Genomic DNA, 26,021 nt, shown 5'->3' with positions numbered 1-26,021 from the left:
CATCAGGCAGGCAACATAAAAAGACTGCCACATTGTACATGGTGAACTGTAGGGTAAGCAAGTTACTTGTACAGCTAACGGTGAGACAAAAAGACATGTTTGGTGGAAGCATATCCGAGGGTAGTTATGGCAATCATCCCAACAGACTGGTGGAAGTCAGAAGGAAATCCTGTAAACAACAACAACTTGCATTTATATAGCGCCTTTAATGTAACTAATACTATGCACATAATAAGAGTGCCAGTTTCTGCCCTGGTTTTGTGGTTGATGCACTTTTTTGGAGGACCGGAGGGTTTGGGCTACAATAAGGTTTGAATCCATTTTTATAATTTCTTGCTATGGTTTTGATGACATTGACAACTCCACCCCTACCCTGAGCCAATCCCATGCCTCATCACAACTGGTATCATTCCTGTGGTTTTAAAAAATAATTTCCTTTTAATTTTCTCTGCTCCTGTCCTAAATCCATTAATCCACAGGCATTACTCCCACGCCCAAATTGGGCACTGTTTATGTGAGCACAGACAGTGAGCTTCAGCAGGCTATGCATTTGTGAATTGCATCACAATCAATTTATTTCTATTTCTCACCTGACAGCTACAAACACGCTTTTTCCAGCAGGGATAGTGATCAGGAGCAGGAGCTCTCCCTTATGTTTTTTAATGTTTTGAGCATTTTACTGAAGCAGTGTCCCTAGGATTTCTGTGAAACAGAGAATTGTCCACTTGAACTATGATATCCACTCAGCAGTAAAGTTACACATTCTATCTTTCCAAACTTGAGCCATGTCTAGAGAGAACATTTTGAGCTGCAATATTATTAGTTGCACATCTGTCATTGATCCGGGGACGCCTTGATTTCTCATCCTTGTTTTCAAATCCCTCCACGGCCTCGCCTCTCCCTATCTCTGTAACCTCCTCCAGCCCTACAATCCTCCGAGATCTCTGTGCTCCTCCAATTCTTGCCTCTTGCGCATCCCCAATTTTAATCACTCCTCTATTGGCGGCTGTGCCTTCAGCTGCCCAGGCCCTAAGCTCTGGAATTCCCTCCCTAAACCTCCCCGCCTCTCTACCTTTCTCTCCTGCTTTAAGTTCCTTAAAACCTACCTCTTTGACCAAGCTTTTGGTCAGCTGTCCTAATATCTTCTAATGTGGCTCGGTGTCAAATTGTGTTTGATAACGCTCCTGCGAAGCGCCTTGGGATGTTTTACTACGTTAAAGGTGCTTTTTATGCAAGTTGTTGTTGATGATGGCAGAAAGTGAGATCAATTTGAGGGGATGAGTTCAGAGAATCACACAAAAAGCACATTGCATGGTGTTAGTGTATTGGGTTAAGTGTGATTTCCCCCGCCCCCCATAATGTATTAGTTTATTTAATAAGCCCAGTTACAGCATTGTTAATAGTGCAGGCATTTGCTAGCCTCACTTTTTATTGCTATTCAGCAACTCCTACTAGAATGTGCAGGGATGAAGACAGCATTGGTCTTAGCTGTGATGGTCTCCCATGGTTAAATAGCACACTGGCACTTGCTATGTGGATTCTTATATAAAGAATGCCACTTGAATGAGTTACGGGAGAGTGACCGGTGACCATGGAATGGTACCTTAGCAAAAGTCAGTGCTTTCAGGAGAGGATGGGGAAAAACAGGCTTTGGATTTTTGTTTCCTACATACACATCAAAAATATTCTCAAAAATGGACTGTCGTGTTTTTACGTTTCTTTACTCTTTTATACGTTGGATACTTTTGTCTTGCATGTTTCAGGCTACTCTTGTAGGTAAGCCCTAGTTATCTTGCAGTGACTGTTCTCACGTGCCAGATAGCACTACACTAGACTTCGACTTAGTCCAAACAAATGTATTGAACAGTTTAAAAAAAAAAGTGAATAATAACGCTAACACGATATATATTTTCCAATAGTTATTAAGCTTCGCTAGCTCCTTGAGTGGAAGAAAATAGTAAATAGTTTGTAACAGCTGTGCTAAACTATGATTGAAGTGATATTTCATACATGACGGTTCCTTTCTTTGCCTCACCACCTACGGAAATTATCTTGTTCTATCTCTCTCCAAAGGTTTCAGACAGATGTCAAAAGATAGTCTAATAAACCTTTTTTTAAAAAAGTGACCAGGGTCCAGTAAATTTAAATCACTGTCAAGTTCAGAAAGAACTGCTAATCACAAATATATTTTAAATTGCACAAGAGATTGGTATTTGAACTGGATGCCCTGGTTCCTGCCTCATGCTGACTCTGCAAAATTTGTATCAAACTGAGCTGGTATAGTCCTCTGAGTGAAGTTAGTTTTTTACCCCTGTGTGATAGAATTAAAGAAGCCCATACCATGCTAAAGCTTCGACAAAAATGCTTCATTTTTACACAGGAATTGTCTTCAAAACTCATGAACTAGGAACAGGAGTAGTCTATTTAGCCCATCAAGCCTGTTCTGCCATTCATTGAGATCATGGTTGATCTGTGACCTAACTCCATATATCTGCCTTAGCCCCATATCCCTTAATACCATTGGTATCTTATGATTATAGCTGACATCAGCAGTTTTACACTTTTACAGACTGACATCGCAAGAAAGCAGAGGGTTTCAGAGTCCGTTCCTTTCCCAGCATTTGACCAGACTGCAAATAAATGTTCATGGGCCGTGGATTCCATCCAGGGACAATTGGGAAGGAAACCCAATTTCCACAATGAAGTGCCATTTATTTGGCAAAAGCAAGTATTAACAGTACAGAGCTATGCATCCGTTGCTGTTAGATGCTGCGGTTTTCTTTTCTCCTCACACGCCCCCCCCCCCCACCCCATATCAGTTTTCTCCCCTCTTCTAAAGGTGTAGACTCTTCTAGGATATGAGTTTACAGGGACTAGCAGCCCTGTAACACCTTGCCCATTTCAGCATTTTTCACGTGTAAGCCTGGACAGGTGGGTGGAGGATCATTGTGCGGGACCCTAATTCTTCTGTACCTGCCAACCACACGTCTACAGTTTCCAGCAGGGTCACTGGACAGCGATCAAGAGCTGTGCCCTGCCTGATCTCTTTGTCTTTCCTTCCTTAAACCGTGGGCCCAAAGAGGAACTGTAGCTTCCCTTCTGCCACCTTGGCTGGAATCAGCTAACTCAACAGAGACGGGGAATGAGATTTTTGCTGGTATTATAAAATTTATAAATCTCTAAACAGGTAGCCTTAATAAAGTAACTGCTATTTGGTGCCCTTGCCTGAGGCTTTCATTACAAATAGTTCAATTCACTGTTTGCTTAAAGAAAAGTTGCTGGGGATTAATACCTTCATCAGAATCTAGACAGTGTGGCATAGTCCTTGATATGTGTGAATGATTAGTCAAGTGTTACTGTGATAGGCAGCTGTGCAGTCATTTAAAATAATTACCTCTTCACAGCAATCAGTTTTAAGATTTAATATGAATTATGTAATTATGGTGACTGTTTAGAAGAAAAATGGTAATCAAGGGTAATGTGGGCCCTTTAAAAACAGATGCGGGTAATATTGCAAATGAAAATAAGAAAATGGTAGACTTGTTGAATATTAACTTTGTGTCAGTCTTAACAGTAGAGGAAGAGGATAATGTACCTGACATTCCAGGGAAACTAATAATGAATCAAGGACTGGAACTCACTAAAGTTAACATAAGCAAGAAAATAGTATGAGAAAAATTAAGGCACTAACGACTGACAAATCCCCAGGACCTGATGGTTTCCACCCCAGGGTTTTAAAGGAAGTACGTGAGGAAATTGCAGATGCTTTAGCCATAATCTTCCAAAGCTCTCAATTCATGAATTGTTCCTTTAGATTGGAAAATTGCAAATGTAACTCCATTATTTCAGAATGGTGAGAGAGAGAAACCAAGAAATTATAGACCTGTTAGTCCAACATCTTTTATGGGGAAGTTATTGGAATCTGTAATTAAGGATAGGGTGACTGAGCACTTAGAGAAATTTGAGCTGATTAGAGAGCGCCAACTCACATACTCACTCACTCACGTACGTTGCCGAGGCTCACCAATCCTTGCACGCTTGCAGGTCTGGCTGACCTGTTCTCTCACGTAGAGTTCGTTGGCTTCGCTGGAAGCCGCTCCCCTCTCTGGAGAGCTCGGGTGGCGGAGAAATCAGCCCAAAAGTCAGGGCTGAGCTGCATGAGTGAGGAATCCGAGAGATAAAAGAGAAAAAAAGGGGGGTTCGGGCTTCCACTTTTATACCCCTCTCTTACAATAGTTTGTAACGTTAACAAGGTTACTTCAATGTTCGTTTAAAAGTTCTTTCAAAGCCTCTTAAAAGTCCTTGATGGGTTTCGATGGCCCCTTGTCTCGCTGCAGTTGCCTCTCTCGATGGGCTATTGTTCTTCGAATTAATGCTGATTGTTGATCACCTGCTATACAGGGCTCCTTTTGTATCCAACGTCCTAGGTGTTGATCGGTTTTGCTTTAAAACAAAGACGTGGCCCCACCATGTCTGGAGATGTGATTCACTGGGTGGTGGCTGTTTAATTCAACCTTGGTTTTTTTTCCACATTCCACTGTGTTTTGTTGATTTGTTTGGTGACCTTTCAACTGCACCTTCCATCTTAGAATTTTGGTCAATGGCCAAATTTTACACACTCAGGGAAAAGGCGGAATTCACTGAATTCTGCAAGAGAGACATTGATAGATTAAGTGAGTGGATAGAACTTTGGCAGATGGATTTCAACAGAAGTGTGAGGTCATCAGTTTTGGACCTAAAAAGGATAGATCAGATTATTTTTTAAATGGTGAGAAGCTAGGAACAGTGGCGGTCCAAAGAGATTTAGGGGTCTGTATACACAGATCACTAAAATGTAGTAGTCAGGTACGAAAAATAAATCGAAAAGTCTAATGCAATGTTAGCCTTTATATCTATAGGGCTAGAATATAAAGGGGAGGAAATTTTGCTGCAGCTATACAGAGCCCTGGTTAGACTACATCTGGAGTACTGTGTACAGTTCTGGTCACCGCATCCTAGAAAGGATATATTGGCCTTGGAAGGAATGCAGTGCAACGCAGGTTCACCACAATGTTACCAGGGCTCCATAGGTTAGATTATGAGGAGAGATCACATAAGCTAGGCTTGTATTCCCTGGTATATAAGAACATAAGGAATAAGCCTTACGGCCCCTCGAGCCTGCTCCGCCATTCAGTAAGATCATGGCTGATCTTCGACCTCAACTCCACTTTCCTGCCTGATCCCCATATCCCTTGATTCCCTGAAAGTCCAAAAATCTATCAATCTCAGTCTTGAATATACTCAACGACTGAGCATCCATCGCCCTCTGGAGTAGAGAATTCCAAATATTCATGACCCTCTGAGTGGAGGAATTCCTCCTCATCTCAGTCCTAAATGTCCAACCCCTTATCCTGAAGCAATGTTCCCGAGTTCTAGACTCTCCAGGCAGGGAAAGCATCCTCTCAGCATCTACCCTATCATGCCCTGTTAGGATCTTATACGTTTGAATGAGATCACCTCTCATTCTTCTAAAGCCCATTCTGATCAATCTTTCCTCGTAGGATAACCGTCTCATCCCAGGAATCAATCTAGTGAACCTTCGTTGGTTAAGGGGCGATTTGACTGATGATGTTAGGATTTTGAAAGGAATTGATAGGGTAGATAGAGAGAAACTTTTTCCGCTGGTGGGGGAGTCTAGGACAAAGGGACATAACCTTAAAATCAGAACCAGGCCATTCAGGAGACAAGTTAGGAAACACTTCTTCACGCAAAGGGTGGTAGAAGTGTGAAAGCGGTAGATGCTAGCTTAATTAATAATTTTAAATTGGAGATCACTAGATTTTTGCTAGCCAAGGGTATTAAGGGATATGGAGCCAAGGCGGGTGGATGGAGTTCGGATACAGATCAACCTTGATCTCATTGAATGGTGGAACCGCTCAAGCGGCTGAATGGCCTACTCTTGTTCCTATGTTTTAAAAACAAAAGGAACAAAAGCAAAGGATGCTAGATGTGATCGGTTATGGAAGATGTCAGAAACTTTATTGACAATTACTTTGGTTAGATTATACATAGTTTAAAAGTGATTGTTAAACTAAATGGGGACCAGACAGAATACAGTGAGTAGGCAGACAATCTTCAGGTTCAGCAGAAATAAAATGGTTTATAACCCTTAGATTTGGTTGCACTTGAGCATGTTATATTAACCAGAAACCCTTCACATAAGTATTGTGAATGGAAAAAAAAAACAAGCTTGAACTTACATAGCACTTAATCTCGTCGTCAGGACTTCCCACAGTACTTTACAGCCAATTAATTACTTTTGAAATGCAGTTCAGTAGCCAAACAATTTGCACACAGCAAAGTCACACAAACAGCTTTTGCGATAAATGACCACTTTATCTGTTTTTCGTGATATTGGTTGAGGGGAGCATGTTGGTCAGGACACTAGGAGAATTCCCTGCTCCTCTTCGAATAGTGCCATGGATTTTTATTGTTCACCTGAACAGGCAGACACAGTCTCGGTTTAATTTCTCATCCAAAAGACGGCACCAGAAGATGATGCAACATTCCCTCAGTACTGCACTGAAGTGTCAGCCTAGATGACATACTAAGGCATTGCAGTTCTGACTCACAGGTGAGAATGACTGAGCCAAACTAACGCATAAAAACGAATTCTGCAATCACATGCTTCCAGCGGGGAGCTACACTGAGGGAGTGTATGTTGGACAATCAGGGCTACAATGTTGTAGTAGATTCTCTGACCTATGCTCCCTTCCCCTCTAGCAGGGCAGGTTCATGGAATTAACCTTATATTGTCCTCATTGAGATGAGGAATGTTAATACAAAGGAATGAGGCACTTCTCCATTATAGGCACCTAAACTCATGATCAAGCACTCAGTCATTATCAGGTCATGTATCGTACAATAAAGCTGGCTCTACTCTGTCCCAACAGCACGCCTCAGTTCCAACCATAGAGTAATGAGACATCTTTTCATTTCACCCACAAGCCAAAAGTGCAAAATGCAACTTGTTCTTGTTTGAAGATGACCTCCTGTTGACTGCAGGTGATAAACTGGTGGCCAAGTAATAAAAATTGCATCTAGCAATAGTGGATTCTTTTAAATAGAGAGGAAGACTATTTCAGTGGGGCCTTCAAAAAAGCAAATGTAAATTGCAATTGCCCAAGTAATTCTGAATCCATGTTGGACTACTTCATGACCCAGTGTGTCCGGGAAGCCACATGAGTCAATGCACATCTTGACTTGATAACAGTAGTGACCCAGGTAACAAACAGGAATTGTGAGTCTTGGCATCCTTGGGGGCTAACAGTCACAAAATTATTAAGTTCAACATGATCTGGGACTCAAATACCAATGACCAGGACCCAGGTATATAATTTAAAAAGAAAATTATAAGCGATTATAAGAAAATTAAAGCAGCTTAGGCAAATTAATTAGGGGAATTTATTCAGTATTTCAGCAGAGAACAAGTGGGACACCTTTAAACAGATACCTAGAATCAGCAAGTGTAGACTCAACATATGTGACCATAAATGGATTAACAAACTAATCAGAAGCAAAACGAGGAGGAAGGACAACCTCTACAAACCCTGTTGGGAGAAAGATGAAGGGGTTCACTAGGATGAGTATAGGAAGGTACAGAAACAAGTTTAAAAGATAGTCAGAGGGCCAGAGAGGGACTGATAAAAAAATCATAGCTGCAGAGGCAAAACATAACAGTAAGACATCCCTTCAGTACTATAACTATAAGAAGGCAGTGAGAGAAGAGGTGAGAACCATAAAAAAAAAGCAAATGAGGCTGAAACTAAGGATGAGCACAGGATAGGTAATAATCTGAATGATTAATTTCTCCAAATATTCACTAGGGAAGACGTCAATAACCCAAGTAGAATTAACAACTTCAGTATAAATCAGATGGAATGCTCAAAACAAATAAATCCATAGAGATTTACAGCACAGAAGGAAACAATTTGGCCCATCGTGTCTGTCAATTATTTGCTAGTGCAATCCACAACTAATTCCCATTACTTTCTCTTTCCCCATAGCCCTATATTTTCCTTACTAAATATTTATCCAATTTACCCTTAAATGATGGAGTGTTCTCAGCCTCAACCATTCTCTGTGGCAAAGCAGTCCATGCTCCAACAATCCTCTGAGTAAAGAGATTTCTTCTAACGTTTGTCTTCACTCTCAGTGACAATTTCAAATTGATGATCCCTTGTCAATGGCTTTCGAACCAGAGGAAATGGTCTTTCCCTATTCACTATCAAAACCCTTCATAATATTGAGAACCTTTATTACACTTTCTCTTGGCCTTCTCTGCTCCATTGGAAATAGTCCCAGTATCTCCTCATAACAGTAGTTTCCCATCCCTGGCATCATCCTGCTGAATCTACGCTGTACATTCTCTATGTCTTTAATGTCCTTTTTATAATAGGACACCACAAAATTGTACGCAGTGTTCTAATTATAGCCTAACCATGGCTTTGTACAACATTATCAATAATCCCTTATTCTTGTATTATATGCCCTTATAAAATCCAAAATGCTGTTGACCTTTTTTAATGACCTTATCTACCTGCACTTGCTCCTTCAAGGAGTTATATATTTGAACCCCTAGGTCTGTCTGTTCATCCACACCCTTCTGCAGAAATTCATTGAGTTTATGCTCCTATTCCTTGTTTTTTTCCTCCCAAAATATATTACTTCACACTTCTGCCACCTGTCTGCCCAATCCCCTACTGTTTGCTGATACCCCTAATTTGATGATGTACTTCCTCTGCCCGAGTCCAAACAATCTGTATATACCAAGAATAAAAGTGGGTCCAACACTGATCTTTGTGTTGCACTTTCAGCCATTCTACAATCCAAGCACCACCAATTAACTTTAATCTTTTATTTCCATCTATCCATATTGCTATATTTCCTCTTGCCATACACCTGAATTTTTGTAGGAGAGCTTCCTGTGAGGCACTTTATTGAACATCTTCTAAAACTCAATATATATCACATATACTGCATTCCCTATATTTTGGTTGCTTCTTCAAAAAAAATGCTGTTAAATTTGTCTAACACAACTTGCCATTGTCAAACTCATGCTGGCTGTCATAATTTTGTCACAAATTATGGATTCTGACAGTTTGTCTACAGCTGACAATTATTCCATATCTTCCTTTAGTACACCTACATTCTCACATCCGTCATCATTTGTAAACACTGACACATGCTCCTGGAATTTCTGCAGAGGTTCTCTGCTGGAAGATTGGTGGATCTCAAGGAGAAATAGCATGAACGACTAAAATCGTCTGTTTGCGCCATTTCTCCAGGTTTTCCACTGATCTTCCTCCAAAATTATGGCAGAAGAACCCCTAAAATATTTATTTTATATATCTGTGCCATACCTTCATGTGCCATCACTAGATTTATTTTTTCATCCCTGAGTGGTCGCACCCTTCCTTTAACTATTGTTTTACTTTTTATGTGCTTATAAAAGCCCTTACGGATTCTTTTTATGTTATCTACTAACGTTTTTCATTTTCCTTTTACCTTCTAATCTCCCTTTTCACCTACCCACTGCACTTTTCCCCTCATAATGTCCTTGGTATTTTCTACTTTTATCATATGCCTCCCTTTTAAGTTTCAGTGCAATTTTAATCTTTCTATTTACATAACTCCCCAGGAATAGTGAGTATTTATCCTTGAGTACTGAGAGAGATGAGGGAGGAGATTTGTGAGGCACTAATAGTCATGCTGAGGGAGTCACTGGACACTGGGGAAGTCCCAGTAGATTAGAAACAGCCTAATGCAAAAGGATGACAAAGCAGATGCAATAAAGTACAGATCCATAAGTCTTCCTTCTATACAACGTAAAATAATGTAATTATTTTTAAACTTATCTGTACAATAATAAACTAACAAATAGGTGTGAGCATGAATTCAGAAGGGGAAGATCCTGCCTGACCAAACTCCTTGACTTTTGAGGAAATTACATCTCAAGTGAAATATTTAAAGCCTTACAAGGTGATGTATCTAAATTTCTAACAAACAGAGTTCTGCAAAACTTTAGTTTGGCTCAAAACTATGGGATTCAGGGTATACCTCGGGACTGGATAATAAACTGGTTGAATGGTAGAAAATGGCAGATATTAGAAGAGTTATCAAAAGCAAAATACTGCGGATGCTGGAAATCTGAAATAAAAACAGAAAATGCTGGAGAAGCTCAGCAAGTCAGACAGCATCTGTGGAGAAAGAAACAGAGTTAACATTTCAGGTTGAAGACCTTTTATCAGAACTGGACGATGTTAAAGTTTTTAAGCAAGTACAGACCGGGGGGAGGGGAGGAAAGAACAAAAGGTAATGTCTGTGATAGCGTAGAGGGCAAGAGTGATTAAATGATAAAAGGGATGATGGTGCAAGGCAAGGAAGGTTGTAATGGGACAGGTTATACAAAAGATTGGTCAGGAGTAGCTGTAAATGGCAACAGCAGAATCATTACCAGCACTTGCTGTCCGAAAAAATGGGAGCAGTGGTTATGATCTGAAGTTATTGAAATCAGTGTTGTTGAGTCCGGAAGGTTGTAAAGTGCCTAAACGAAAGATGAAGTGCTGTTCCTTGAGCTTACGTTGAGCGTCATTGTAACAGTGTAAGAGGCCGAGGACAGAAAGGTCAGAGTGAGAGTGGGACGGGGAATTAAAATGGCAAGCGACCGGCAGGTCAGGGTCACTCTTGCGGACAGAGCGGAGGTGTTCAGCAAAGCGATCAACCAATCTGCATTTGGTCTCCCCAATGTAGAGGAGACCGCATTGTGAGCAGCGAATACAGTATACTAAATTAAAAGAAGTACAAGTAAACCACTGTTTCGCCTGGAAGGAGTGTTTGGGGCCCTGGACAGTGGGAAGGGAGGAGGTGAAGGCGCAGGTGTTGCATCTCCTACGCTCGCACGGGAAAGTGCTGTGGGGAGGAGAGTGGGTGTTGAGGGTGACATATTAGAGGAATTATGTCTGGGGGGATGCTAAGTGGGGTGCCTCAGAGATCATTGTTGGGACACCTACTATTCCTAATTTACATGGATGACTTAGATTCAGAAACTTTTTTTTTATTCGTTCATGGGATGTGGGTGTCGCTGGCGAGGCCGGCATTTATTGCCCATTCCTAATTGCCCTTGAGAAGGTGGTGGTGAGCCGCCGCCTTGAACCGCTGCAGTCCATGTGGTGAAGGTAATCCCACAGTGCTGTTAGGAAGGGCGTTCCAGGATTTTGACCCAGTGACGATGAAGGAACGGCGATATATTTCCAAGTCGGGATGGTGTGTAACTTGGAGGGGAACGTGCAGGTGGTGTTGTTCCCATGTACCTGCTGCTTTTTTCCTTCTAGGTGGTAGAGGTCACAGGTTTGGGAGGTGCCTTGGCGAGTTGCTGCAGTGCATCCTGTGGATGGTACACACTACAGCCACTGCGCCAGTGGTGAAGGGAGTGAATGTTTAGGGTGGTGGATGAGGTGCCAATCAAGCGGGCTGCTTTGTCCTGGATGGTGTTGAGCTTCTTGAGTGTTGTTGGAGCTGCACTCATCCAGGCAAGTGGAGAGTATTCCATCACACTCCTGACTTGTGCCGTGTAGATGGTGGAAAGGCTTTAGGGAATCTGAAGGTGTCACTCGCCGCAGAATACCCAGCCTCTGACCTGTTCTTATAGCCACAGTATTTATATGGCTGGTCAATGGTGACCCCCAGGATGTTGATGGTGGGGGATTCGGCGATGTTAATGCCGTTGAATGTCAAGGGGAGGTAGTTAGACTCTCTCTTGTTGGAGATGGTCATTGCCTGGCACTTGTCTAGCCCAAATGTTACTTGCCACTTATCAGCCCAAGCCTGGATATTGTCCAGGTCTTGCTGCATGCGGGCTGCTTCATTGTTTGAGGGGTTGCAAATGGAACTGAACACTGTGCAATCATCAGCGAACATCCCCATTTCTGAACTTATGATGGAGGAAAGGTCATTGATGAAGCAGCTGAAGATGGTTGGGCCTAGGACACTGCCCTGAGGAACTCCTGCAGCATTGCCCTGGGGCTGAGATGATTGGCCTCCAACAACCACTACCATCTTCCTTTGTTCTAGGTATGACTCCAGCCACTGGAGAGTTTTCCCCCTGATTCCCATTGACTTCAATTTTACTAGGGCTCCTTGGCGCCACACTCGGTCAAATGCTGCCTTGATGTCAAGGGCAGTCACTCTCACCTCACCTCTGGAATTCAGCTCTTTTGTCCATGTTTGGACCAAGGCTGTAATGAGGTCTGGAGCCGAGTGGTCCTGGCGGAACATAAACTGAGCATCAGTGAGCAGGTTATTGGTGAGTAAGTGCCGCTTGATAGCACTGTCGACGACACCTTCCATCACTTTGCTGATGATTGAGAGTAGACTGATGGGGCGGTAATTGGCCGGATTGGATTTGTCCTGCTTTTTGTGGACAGGACATACCCGGGCAATTTTCCACATTGTCGGGTAGATGCCAGTATTGTAGCTGTACTGGAACAGCTTGGCTAGAGCTCAGGAACTACAAAATGGATATAAATTCAATATGGAGAAGGTAAAATACTGCACGTAGGAGGAAAAAAATTGGGTGACATACATACTGCATGAATTTTAAGTTGAAATAGCTATGATGACTTTAAACTCAACATATCCAATCACTGCGGAGTAGCAATCATCAAAGCAAAATTCTGAACTACATAAGCAAAACAGTGGAGTGAAAGTCAGAGGAAGTTACGATTAAATTGTATAGTGCTTTGGTCAGACCTGTCATGAGCACTGTGTCCAGTTCTGGTCACCAAGACACACAGAAATTCAAGCTCTGGAGGCAGTTTAGGGAAATCTTGAGCTGATTCCTAATGCCAGAAGCATGCCCTCGTGTGTCAATACGCTGCTCAGTGTGGTACTAGGCCATATGATCAAAAAGGTTTCAAGTTCAATTCCTGGTCTATGCTGAATTAACTCATCTCAGCCTGCATAGTCATAGCATTATAATTGCCTTCCATGCCCCTGGGCTAAGGGGGAATATAGCAACCAGCATTCCTACTCATAATTATAATCCAGTGACCCCTACTGGAAACTGCTGCAAACAGGATACGACTCAGCTACGATGCATTTCTCAGTTGAATAGGCTGCCTACAAAATCCATCTAGTCTCACATGTCAGAAATGGCCCGTTGGGTGAGATATGGAGGCTGCAACTGCCCGTGAAACCCATATCCCAGCACGAGCCTTTAAGAAAGGAGGGAGAAAATTATAGAAAAAATTAACAGGTTATTTGCTGAGGGAGAGAATTTGCCATTGACTCTGAATAATAAATACACCCAAGGCTCCCGGGAGGTTGGTTCAATGTTAAAAGCAATAAATACTGGCGTCTACCAACGTTAAATGCAATTTGACAAAATTGCATTCCTATGAGATTAATTAGAGTCAAATCCATGTTTATACACTCCCACTGTAATCACATTGTTTCCCAGTCCCCATTTTGCTTTTTGCATTGTACGCTGTACATTTGAGTTGTATGAAAGTCTGGTCAGAAGTTTTTCTATCTGTCACAAACTTTCCTGCCTTTCTCTGTTTTATCAATGTTACTATGGTCATTGCTTCTCTGAACTTTCCTCTCTTGTTTCTCCTAAACTCTAAATACGCTGGTCTCCTTCCTCCTCCTTATGTCCTCACTGTGGTGAAATTGAAATTCACTGTACAATCTCCTATTGTAATTTGTTCATTCTTTCCCATGTTCTCAAAACTCTGGAACTCCGAATTACCGTTCTCCGGGTGCTGACTCTGGCTGGGGTACAGCTCCCCGGGTGCTGACTCTGGCTGGGGTACAGCTCCCCGGGTGCTGACTCTGGCTGGGGTACAGCTCCCCGGGTGCTGACTCTGGCTGGGGTACAGCTCCCCGGGTGCTGACTCTGGCTGGGGTACAGCTCCCCGGGTGCTGACTCTGGCTGGGGTACAGCTCCGTAGGCTGGGCCAGAATCTGCTGTATAACTGTAGTGACCACCGTGTGACTCAGTTTAACAGAAGTGTTGTGAAACTACCGAGAGGAGCCCGTCTCTCACCCCTTCCACTTCGAGCTGGCTACAGTGTAACTTTATTTAAAATGTCAAAGATCTGTTTGTGGTTAGGAAACAATAACATCACCAGCACTCAGACACTGTTGAACAGAGCTTCCATGTCTTAATAAGTAATTCTCAACCTGTTCAGAGATCTGGGCATTTTCTGCAATGTATAATGTATTGTGCAACAGTTGAATGGAGTAATTCTTGTAATTCTTGTCACTATTGGAATGTAAATCATTTACGATTCAATGTTGAATTTCTTTTTCTGTCTCTCTCAACAGGATGCTCAGGAAAGTTACCTGGAAAAAGCTGAGGAGTTGTATTCTGTTATGTGTGCTGCTGCAGATAAGGTTAGTCTGACTTTAATGGATTCTTTGTCATGTGTAGTTTAAATTCTGTACCAGATTCTCCCCCTATGTTGATTCCAAAAATTCTCTGTGAAATGAATTTCTGTGGTCTCAATCCAATTTCTAGCAGAGAAAGGCCCCTAATTCAGCATTAACACACAATCCTGCTGAGAAAAAACGCAGAATGGTTTTCATGGGCAATGGAAAAAATATCACGTATGCAGCCCTTTTGAGATTAGGGATAAGACACATTGATGGAGCAGAGAGGGAGCTTTACTCTCTATCTAAACTGTATTTCACCTGGTCCAGGATGTGCTTGATGGGCAATGTAGAGGGTGCCTTACTTTCCATCTAACCTGTGCTGCACTTGACCTGGGAATGCTTGATGGGCAATGTAGAGGAAGCTTTACTCTACATCTAATCATAGTGTATCTCACCTGGGACTACTTGATGCTGATAATGGGTGCCTGAAATGGGATGGTGTTCCATTCCCCAGCACTAACATCCCTCGACTTAATAAACACAAAATTCGCTAAATAAAAACATATTCTTGTTCTTGAACCAAAAAATCCGTGGTCAAATAACAAGTGCTAGATATTAAAGATTTGTTAGTGAATTACCGGAAGATCAAAACGGTACAATATAAGGATAGCTTTTGTGGGGGACCCTTTCAATATAAAGGGCATATCATGCATGTAAAGCTCTGATGGCTCTTCTAGCATCTCTGACATGAAAACAAAATACTGCGGATGCTGGAAATCTGAAATAAAAACAAAAAGTGCTGGAAACACTCAGCAGGTCAGGCAGCATCTGTGGAAAGAAAAACAGAGCTAACGTTTCAGGTCGATCTGTTCTGATGAAAGGTCATCGTCCTGAAACGTTAACTCTGTTTCTCTCTCCACAGATGCTGTCTGCCCTGCTGAATGTTTCCAGTATTTTCTGTTTTTATCTCTCTAACATTCCTGGGCAGGAAAGGAAAAAAAAACTGTTGCTTTAGTAATTCGACTCTTTTCTCACTTTTAGCCGCCAACCTTGGTCTCTCCATCTCAGTCTTTCTTGTCTCCCTATGTTTTATCAATACTATCAAGGCCATTACTCCTTTGAACTTTATTTCCTTGTTTCCCCTAACCTCTAGATAATGCGTCCTACACAATATTCCTCCTTCCTGCATTCCTCACAAATCAGGACTTGTCTCACAATCTCTCTTAGGAGCTCAAAACAGTGAAACTCCTCACTTCCTTCAGTCTTCCCTTCCTCCTACAATCTTTTAAAACACTGCTGGTATCCTTCACCTGGGTTTCTCAATATAAATTGCTTGGCAGAGTCCATACAGTTTAAAATTATTCCCAAAGGGCATTATATCCCAGTCTGGCTTATTATTGGAGCTATAAAACCAGCATTTTTCTACATAAATGAGTTTCTCCAGTGACTGAAGAATAGATTTTTTTTATGCAACAAAAACAGAACATGCATCTTTAAAGAGAAAAAGTAGGTTTTTATGGGTGTAAACCTTCAGAGTATACACAAAAAGTCAAACTGGCTTTTTCTCTTTCCAGATACTGGTGGACCTGCTGTGTATTTCCAGTGTTTTTTAAATTTTGATTTGATTTCCAGCTTTGTGCTTTTTTTTCAATCTGATTTGTCCATTCATATGAGCTCATTAAAATTTTTACCGTTAATATAAAAATTGTGGGCAAGAGTGTAATAAATTGTTCAGATACAGTTTTATTTTCCTTTGCAGCATATGCTGGGAGATGGCGAGAACACAAAAATGAGAGTGGCTGAGCTGGAGGATGAGGTCAAAACATTGAAGAAGATTAATAGAGATTTGTATGATTTTTCAGTGCAGGTTCTGACCAAACAGACATAAATAGAAGAGATGGAGAGAGAAAGTGCTGCAAATCATGTGGCGCCCAGTATCAGATTTTTTTTTAGTATTATATGCATACAGGCGCTCATAGACTTTGTAAAATGAACTGGTATCCTCAAGCATTTCCAATATTCTTTGTGGTCCCACTTGTATGAATTTGTTTAATTGTTTACGCTGAGCTTAAAGAGGTCAGAGATGTTGGTGTTCGTGTCCTGTGCTGCTTCCCATTTGCATATAGTCAGGTCCACTCAAGTTGTATGCACACACAAGAGTCAGATGTGTCTTGAGCTGCTTTTAAACTGTCCTTGTTGGATTGTTAGCTCTGTTGATTCCTGACACATGGGACTCATACCAGTAGCAGCCCCAGACTTACCAGATTTACTAAATCTTGGCATTGGGAGGCACAATTAAAACTCTCTTCCCTGCGACTTTTTTTTTTGGAAAGGGTATTGCTTTCAGCTTCTGCTTGACTTGTGTTTTAAGAACCTGTTTGTAAATACAGCAGTGCCCTACATATTTATACTACGTGAGTCCCTTAAGTCCTGGCAACTCTAGCCCTATTTCTTCTTTGTAGGTTTGTCCTGGTTGAATTTTGTGGACTTGGAGATTTAGTAAAGGCTATTCTTAGTGCTGTAGCCTCATTGGGGGTTAAATCCTGAATCAAAACACCAAGATCTGATGGAACATTAACTTGAGAAATATGTAAATTAATGGGAATAGGGATTTAAACCTGATGTGTGGCCCAGAAACCCCATGATATACACATACAGTGCCCCACAAAGACAAAAAGCTGAGATATTCAAGTACTAAAGTAATCATTTCCATTTCTTGGCAGGTTGTGAGGCAGTAGATCTCTCCTGTTCTGATTAAACCCAAAGGCCTGAGATTTCTATTCAAAGCACAATGGACATTTACTGCCCCTATAGGATATACTCATTTCATAATCTAGAGTGATGGTACTAATAAGATGGCCTGGGGGCCACTTTTGACCCACCTCAAATTCACATGAAGGCCTCAACAGGCTTGCTGCTCCATTTGTCTCTGGGCCTCTACTCATTGCCTACCTAGCTGTGGGCTATCACCAGAGCTGAAGGTCAACCCTCTGCCCAAAAGGTGATGCTGTTAGCAAGTGTGGCTATCCTGGAATTCATATAGGACTTAGAGTTCAATAGGACTCCTAGCCCTGTGGCCTCCCCGCTTCCTGTGGGGAGGTGCCTGGCCTCTTATTTGGCAACTGCCCTCTGTGGCGTGATTGAAATCAGGAGCTCACTGTGTGGGGAATCACAGAATTAGATCCACATCCCATATTGGGGCATGCCTGAGAGTGGCCATCATCCGAGACAACAATTGGGATTGTGACCTCCACACAGTTACAGAAGTAACATTGATCTGATCATGTGCCGCTGTTCTCGCATTTTGATTGGCTAGTGCTGGGATGTTTTGTTGACATTTATGTCATTGTGACTGTTTGCATTTTGACTGATGCAAGCATTTAGAATTCCAGCTCTCTCAGCGATGTTTGAGTTCCACTCTGTGCCTCATACTTGAGTTTTCTAGTGTCTCAATTTCTGTTTCTGGGAACTTTGTACATATTTGCAGTATCTGACATTTTTTAAATAAACTTTTTGAAATAAACCCACAAATACTGTGAACTTTCTTCTATGCAGTTATTTTAAATAGAATTCAGTATAAGATTAACCGTGTCAGGATGCACCCATTCTGACTGTACAGTCTTTATATGAAGTTTTACCACTGGGATTCATATCTCTCATTTCTTGCTAATTCTTCCTTATTGCTGCAGTAATGTCAACTGAACTGTACAGCAAAATTCAGAGTTCAACATCATGACGGGAAGAGCATTAAAAAAAATACTGTCTCCACTAACTACAGAAATAACTATGCCAAGGACAAGGGTAATTAGGCAAATGTTGTTTGATTTTCAAAAAGCATTCAACAAAGTTCTTCATATGAGGCAAGTAGGGAAGGTTACGGCTCATTTGACAAATTGTCTCAATGGATTGAGAATTGGTTCAGCAACAGAAGGCAGAGAGTGGTGATAAATGGAAAATACTCTTCCTGGGGGAAAGTAACCAGCGGTGTCCTGCAAGGATCTGTTATGGGTCCCCAGCTAGTTACAATATTTGTGAATGATGTGGAACAGGGTGTCTGTAGTAGTATTAAATTTGCTGATGACCAAAGCTTTGTGGACATGTAACAAGCAGAAGCGAGGTGCACCATCCTCAGAGACTTGGGCCAATTGTGTGGCTAGGATGAGATGCAAATGTATTTAAATTTAGATAAATTTAAGCTCATACATATAGGAATAGATAACCAAGAAACATGTATAACACAAAAGATATGTGTATAACATAACTGATGCTGAAAAGAAAAATATTTGGGAGTGGTCACTGATCGGGTTGATGTTGAGCAGTTTTCGATAAGGAAGATGATGTACTGGGATGTTTCTGGAGGGCATTAATTCTCCACAGTTGAGTAGCCTGCTGATACCGTCTGGGTTAATACATGAAGAATGACCTCTTGCTTCCGTTGCCCATGGAATAGTACCCCAGCAACAGACAGCACGTTCAGGAGAGATGGCGGGGGGGTGGGGGGGGAAATGGGAAAATATACAATGCTCTAACCGTCCCTCTAAATGCAATCCTGTGGGATTACATCCAAAATGCTAACCTATATTTTGTTGATCGATCTGTTGTACATGTCCATCATTAAGGGCGAATCTGCTTTAAGTGTTTGCTCAGAAAGCCAACGTTGATACCATCAGTAGGGGATAGAACCGGATCATCAGCAGCAAAGTGAATGAGAGCGGATTCAGTGATAGAAATAACTGCAGGATCCAGGTAGTGAGAATGGGACCTCTGGGCTTTGAATTGGATCCAGCCGATACCAGGAGGAGAATGACATCTTTCGTTGTAGGGATCCTACTTGTAATGAGCCCGGTTACTAATAGATACAACTCCACAGCAAGGACATGCCTGTAATGTGGGAACAATTGGCAGCCTCAGAGTCCACAGAAAGGGGAAATGAAAAAAATCCATCTGGCACTGTAGGCAACTGCTTTTCTGAGATTGGTATTAGGACAGAGTAGAGGGAGCTTTACTCTGCACCTGGTATGTACCATACCTAACCTGGGAGTGCTTAATGCCAACACTGGGCACTAAAGGTAGACCCATTGCCTTCCCCAGTACTGACATCTCTAACCTTCACGAACACAGCAAATCATCTAATGTTTTTAAATCAACTTCTAAAATTCTGCTGCCAGAAAGATGATTTATCACTAGCTTTTTATAATATAGATTACACAATCAATTATAAACCATCAACACGGAACTGAACTATTATATGCCTGCTGGTTGGATTTTTATTTTTAATGTTTTTTTAAAAACTGATTCTTCCCGATAAACCCATGCTGGGAGATGTTACTTGACATATTTAGATATTTATTAAGTGAATAATTGTTATTGTCTTAAGTTGGAGATACTAAATTCATTGCAGGAATAACAACGCATTGCAGCTGGTACAAGGATGTTGCAAGAATTTGTTTTGACAGGGGGGCTGAGTTTCTCCCATTTCGTGATATATTCTTACTGAAAGAGAAAAGTATTTTCTCCTGAGCATCTCCCGTGACCGCTGGTCCAGTTGGATTGGATTTATCGTCAGAACAATTCCGCTTTTCACAGATACCTGTGAAGCAGTTCTCTGTATTAGCTGCAGTGACTGTATGATTATAAGAAGGCACAGGCACTTAGAGGGAGATAAAAGACAATTGCCATCCTCTGGAAATGGAAGACTTAGAACGTAAATAAAGTATGTTCCGCTTTTTGTGTAAAGAAGGTGCCCAGATTAATTTTGATCAGAATTGTAAAGCGGATAAAAGATAGAGGTTTGAAGGATAATACTGATGGTGTGGAGCTGAATACATTGAAAGCTGATTTCAAACATGGAATAAACCGTGACCCTTCACAGTACGGAGATTGCTCATAGGGAATTTATTGGAACATGTTTCTTTTTCTGGCTGTGCTTTGTGCCTCTTTTGGGGTCTTGGAAATGTTACAGATAATAAATTGAACATGTTAACGATTTTTGAAGCAACATCGTCAAATCACATTTCTGCTTACAAATAAGAAAATAAATGGCATTAAGCCGTTTAAAAAGTGTCCGTTCCATTTTGTTTCTGATCAGAGCCGTGTATAGTGCTGGAGCTGCATTGTCTTCTCGTTAGGGGAAGGAAGGTTATACCTAAAACCAGTTTTCTGAATCCTCTGATGGGCCTGTTGTATATTTCTAACATTCTCTATATTGTTACTGACTTGTGTTTCACACCAATACCTTTGTTCTAATGGATGGAGGATTCAGTTCACATTGAAACCTTGCCTTCCAAATTTGCCGGTCGAGGACAATCCCGGGTCACCTGCCTGTGCCAGCTCTCCACTCCTGATGTTTCAGGCAAACATCCTGACAGGGTGATGAAGCATTGCTGTACCCCGACTAAGAAAGATTTTGTTCCATTTAACAAACCTTAATTGGAATATATAATGGGTAAATGTATTAAAGTTGAGCTGTGTGTAGGGGGTGGGGGAGGTGGAGAGAAGAGCTCAGCACAGCTACAGTGGCAGCTGAGAGAAAACAAATTCCTCTAATCATTGTAGTGACACTGACCAGGCCATGAAGGTCCCAGATTCCATCCTTGGTCTGTGCTGGTCTCAAGCAGGTGATAGTTGGGGCTCGACAACCGTCATTAGCACCCCTGGTTGGGAAGGGGAAATCAGTTCCTGATCACTATCTAGTGACACCTGCTGGAAAGTAGGGCTAGATGATGGATGAGGATAAGATCTGGCAAAACTGCAATGTCCCCATAGTTGAATAGCCTGCTCAGTCTAGGTCCACACTTAGATGAAGTACAGGAGGCTCATAACATACTCAAGACAATTTCCATAACCTGCAAAGGCAGTTACTTGAATCAAGAGGGTTGTTTCCCAGTAAGCAAGAAATCCCTTTTAATTAAAATTAATCCACCAATTAGCTGGTGGATTAATTTTAAGTGTAGTGTTTAGGTATCAATTTTTTTTTAATGCCTGGAATTAAGGAATATTCCGGACATTTCTCAGCCCACCTCCCCCCCCCCCCCCCCCACTTATCATTGAAAATTTACAGAGAAGATTTTTTGTACAAGTTTTACGGTTGAAGAATCGCTCTGAGCTCATAGTGTTAATGTTCCTAGAAACATAGAAAATAGGAGCAGGAGTAGGCCCTTCGAGCCTGCTCCACCATTCAATATGATCATGGCTGATCCTCTATCTCAATACCATATTCCCGCTCTCTCCCCATACCCCTTGATGCCTTTTGTGTCTAGAAATCCATCTATCTCCTTCTTAAATATATTCAGTGACTTGGCCTCCACAGCCTTCTGTAGTAGAGAATTCACCACCCTCTGAGTGAAGAAATTTCTCCTCATCTCAGTCCTAAATGTCCTGCCCCATATCCTGAGACTGTGACCCTTCGTTCTAGACCCCCAGCCAGGGGAAACATCCTCCCTGCATCTAGTCAGTCTAGCCCTGTCAGAATTTTATATGTTTCAATGCGATCCCCTCTCATTCTTCTAAACTTGAGTGAATACAGGCCGAGTCAACCTAATCTCTCCTCACAGGACAGTCCTGCCATCCCAGGAATCAGTCTGGTGAGCCTTCGCTGCACTCCCTCTATGGCAAGTGTATCCTTTCTTAGGTAAGGAGATCAAAACTGCACACAATACTCCAGGTGTGATCTCACCAAGGCCTTGTATAACTGCAGCAAGATATCCTTGCTCCTGTACTCAAATCCTCTTGCAATGAAGGCCAACATACCATTTGCCTTCCTAACTGCTTGCTGCACCTGCATATTTGCTTTCAGTGACTCGTGTACAAGGTCACCCAGGTCCCTTTGTACATCAACATTTCCCAATCTATCACCATTTAAATAATACTCTGCCTTTCTGTTTTTCCTTCCGAAGTGGACAACTTCACATTTATCCACATTATACTGCATCTGCCATGTATTTGCCCACTCACTCAACTTGTCTAAATCGCCTTGAAGCCTCTTTGCATCCTCCTCACAACTCATGATCCCACCTAGTTTTGTGTTGTCAGCAAACTTGGAAATATTACATTTGGTTGCCTCATCCAAATCATTGATATATATTGTGAATAGCTGGGGCCCAAGCACTGATCCCTGCAGTACCCCACTAGTCACTGCCTGCCACCCTGAAAAAGACTGATTTATTCCTACTCTCTGTTTCCTGTCTGTTAACCAATTTTTAATCCATGTTCCTGTCTGTCTCCATGAAGATTCAGTGCAGTAGGAGCATCTGGTGCTGAACGATCGTTATCTTTAAGTTTGCTGCTTTCGCTTTGAACTCCACATCAACCAGTGAAGCTTCAAAGGAAGAAAGTTTAAATTATGACCTGAAGGAGTTGCCATCTTAAAAGTCAAATCCGAGGTACATGCTGTACCCCTTAACCCACAGAGAGAATAAGCAGGGCTTGTAATGTACTGCATGGTCTCTAAACATTTACTTTGCATGAACGATCTATGACAGCCATACTTACTGAAGGGATAAATAATAGTATTAACTCTTCTTTCCTTCATTTTGGTCACTCTAATTTTTGCTTCTCCCCCCCTCCCCTCCCCCACATTTACCATCCTGAGGGCGCTGACTCTTCCTTGGGTACAGTTCTTCAACGGGCACAGCTACTTTCTGGTACCTCAAAAACAGGTGGCTATCTTCATGTTTGAGCCCAGGCAACACGTGTCAGCAGCCTATTCAAATGTGGAGGGCTTCATAGACAAACCTAATCCATTCTCAAACAATGTCCACACTCGTATTTCCAGCAACATTCACTGGATGACAATCCGAAGTGGAAGCCCTAGCTGATTTTCCCCTCACTAGTCTGGGGTCCTGAGGCTAATTTTAGCATGCCTTTTGCCATTGTGACTGCGGCTAACTCAGGACAGACCCGAGATCCAAACCTGGGACTTTCCCAGTCTGTATGGCCTAGGTCTAGTCTGGGCACAGTTTTGCCCATTAAGCTATCTTAGAACAACTCCATCTTATGCAGTAGTAGGATATAATCTGCATGAGGTATGTATCTTTACCAAACTGTCCTATAAATGGTTATATTGCTCCAGTTTGAATTGTATTGTTTCAACTCACCAAATTGGAATAGCTCCGTTAGCTCTCATGATGTAGGCATATTTAATTATATTATAAATAGCAGATTGATGAGTGCGATTTAAAGCAGTCATTAATTCTTGGGGGTTAGGATGACGAGCATGAATTAATATGATGGCTCTGAACCCTTTCAGCCATCGTGTACCCTGCATGTAGTGCCCTTCCATCCTATTTATAGCAAACTCCTTTAAGTGTTAGTGTGTCAGCCCCCCGATAAACCCAACCTGCAAGACAGCCACACTGTTTAAGATCTGTCAAGCCTGCCGACAATTCTGGCTGCAATCCACACAATGAAGCCACAGACGATCTACTTTTAAAAGTGAATAACTGAGATAGCAGCTCCCGCAGGATGTTTGTATGTCAGTAGTATATACACTGCTGTACAAGACAAAAGTGACAAGATACAATGAGAAAGTCTTGTTGTAGGCGATTTGTAGAAAAGGATTTAAAAAAAAAAATTACAACATGAAGAATGACTCCTTGGGTGAGATATCGGAGGACACGTTCCACCTATAGAACTGTACCCCAGCAAGAGACAGCGCCTTCAATGCGGGGAGGTGGGAGGTGCAGTCAGTCCAGACAAAATGAGCAAACAGACCACCATTGGTGAGATTTCCTGTGTATACTCTGTGTAAGAAAGCCGTAAACCAATTTCATTGCATGAAGCACACAGGAAACCTTGCCCCCTTGTGTTGTGCAGCATATACTGTTGAAGATCTCATCACGAGTAGAGGGACCCATGTGCACAATCTGCTCAGGTGCCTAAATCCAGAGAGCTGGTTTGGCCGCCACTGTGCCCTATCGTGGCAACAAAATGAAAGTTCAAAATATATTTTTTCGTGGTGTGTAGAACCTTACATTCATCACACCTCATGAACCCAGAGGCATCAGGCAGTGCACCTCAACCAGAACCTTGGTCACCGAGCACTTGTCTTCAGGGCACTTTCATTAATATACTCGAACCTGCAGTGGACTCAGAGTCAGTGATTATTCTTCATCTCATGCTTTGTTGTGTATGAAGCTCAGGTTCAGCTAATGTGGACACCAGCTGCTGTTTGGTGCATGCTGCATGTAACTGAGCTATATAGACCAGAAGGTCCCAGCTTCAATTTCAATTCACAGTTGCTACTACCATTGGCTTCAGCAACCCCAGCTCCCCTCCCACCCCTGCACCCCCCTCCTCACCGGGCTAGGCAGGAAAATCAGTCAGGCGAGGACAGAATCGGATTTAGTTGTGATTCTCCATACAGTCGATTAGCCTGCAAACAGTCACCACCTAGACTCACACGTGGAGTTGGAAGTGTCAGTTGCCCATGGAACCTTACTCCAACTAGAGACAGTGCCTTTGGGGGAGGGGGGAAACAAAAAAGATCTAATCTTAAGCAATCAAAAAGTGTACATTGCCAGCATTAATTGTTAATTAAAATGTTTGAATTTTATAGCTGGGTTTGAAAACAAGCAGCACAGTGTTTTATCCTAGACTTCTGCTCTTTCATGCTGGTTGGATTCTTGCCAACACTACAATCTACTGACAATTCAAACTCATTTTTTGCACTAAAATTACTTGAATTGTCCAATAATTTGAATTAAGCAACTTTGAATTAAGAGCAGACTTTCATTGAAATTAACTCCCTCGAGTGCATTGTAGTTGAGGACACCTTACACAATAAGAAGAATTTGGAAAGATAGGAACAGGTGTATGCCATTCAGTCCCTTGAGCCTGTTCCACCATTCAATTAGATGATGGTTGATCTGTACCTCAACTCCGTTTACCTGCATTTGCTCCATATCCATTGATACCCTTAGCTAACAAAAGTCTATCCATTTCAGTCTTGAAAATTTCAATTGACCCATCAACCACAGCTTTTGGGGTAGCAAGTTCCAGATTTCTACTACCCTATATGTGAAAAGGTGATTCCTGATTTCACTACTGAATGGTCTAGCTCTAATTTTAAGACTATTCCACTTTGTTCTGGATTCCTTCACCAGAGGAAATAGTTTCTCTATACCTTCCCTATCAAATCCCTTTATCATTTTAAAGGCCTCGATTAGATCACCCCTCAACCTTCTAAACAAGGTAATACAAATTAAGTTTATGCAACCTTGCCTCATAATTTAACCCTGGTATCACTCTGGTGAATCTGTGCTGTATCCCCTCTAAGGCCAATGTATCCTTCCTGAGGTGCAATGCTCAAAACTGAACACGGTATTTCAGATGGGGCCTGACTGAGGCTTAGTTACAGGTAAATGTACTTCACGTGTATATTTGCTTAACAAACATCTACCATCATTCAGTGCAGTTTTTCTCATTCACCAAAGTTTGAAACTCTGGCATGAATGTATCAGGCAAATCTTAATGCAGCTTTTAGGTTTTTGTACAGCAGTTGCAAGCGGTACTTTGACTTCATCAAAAAGTGATTGCTGAGAATGTTGACTCACACAATGAGATGCAGCAGACCTACTCCTGCTTTTCATCCAGAATGTGGTTAGGTG

General features: G+C 41.9%; 1 protein-coding gene across 1 annotated transcript in view; it reads left to right on the top strand.

Annotated features, from left to right (window-relative positions):
• The window catches only part of wdr18 (WD repeat domain 18), a 137,765-nt gene extending 119,810 nt beyond the window's left edge, over nucleotides 1-17,955 (top strand). The window contains exons 9-10 of the mRNA XM_067968162.1: nucleotides 14,368-14,436; nucleotides 16,175-17,955. Of these exons, the coding sequence (XP_067824263.1) occupies nucleotides 14,368-14,436; nucleotides 16,175-16,303 (198 nt within the window). The 3' untranslated portion in view covers nucleotides 16,304-17,955. The remainder of the gene's footprint in view (nucleotides 1-14,367; nucleotides 14,437-16,174) is intronic.
• The last annotated feature ends 8,066 nt before the right edge of the window (nucleotides 17,956-26,021 follow it).

The sequence above is a fragment of the Heptranchias perlo genome, chromosome 29 (assembly GCF_035084215.1).
Source record: "Heptranchias perlo isolate sHepPer1 chromosome 29, sHepPer1.hap1, whole genome shotgun sequence".
NCBI lineage: Eukaryota > Metazoa > Chordata > Chondrichthyes > Hexanchiformes > Hexanchidae > Heptranchias > Heptranchias perlo.
The sequence above is the reverse complement of the archived record's forward strand: the minus strand, read 5'-3'. Positions and strand labels throughout refer to the sequence as shown.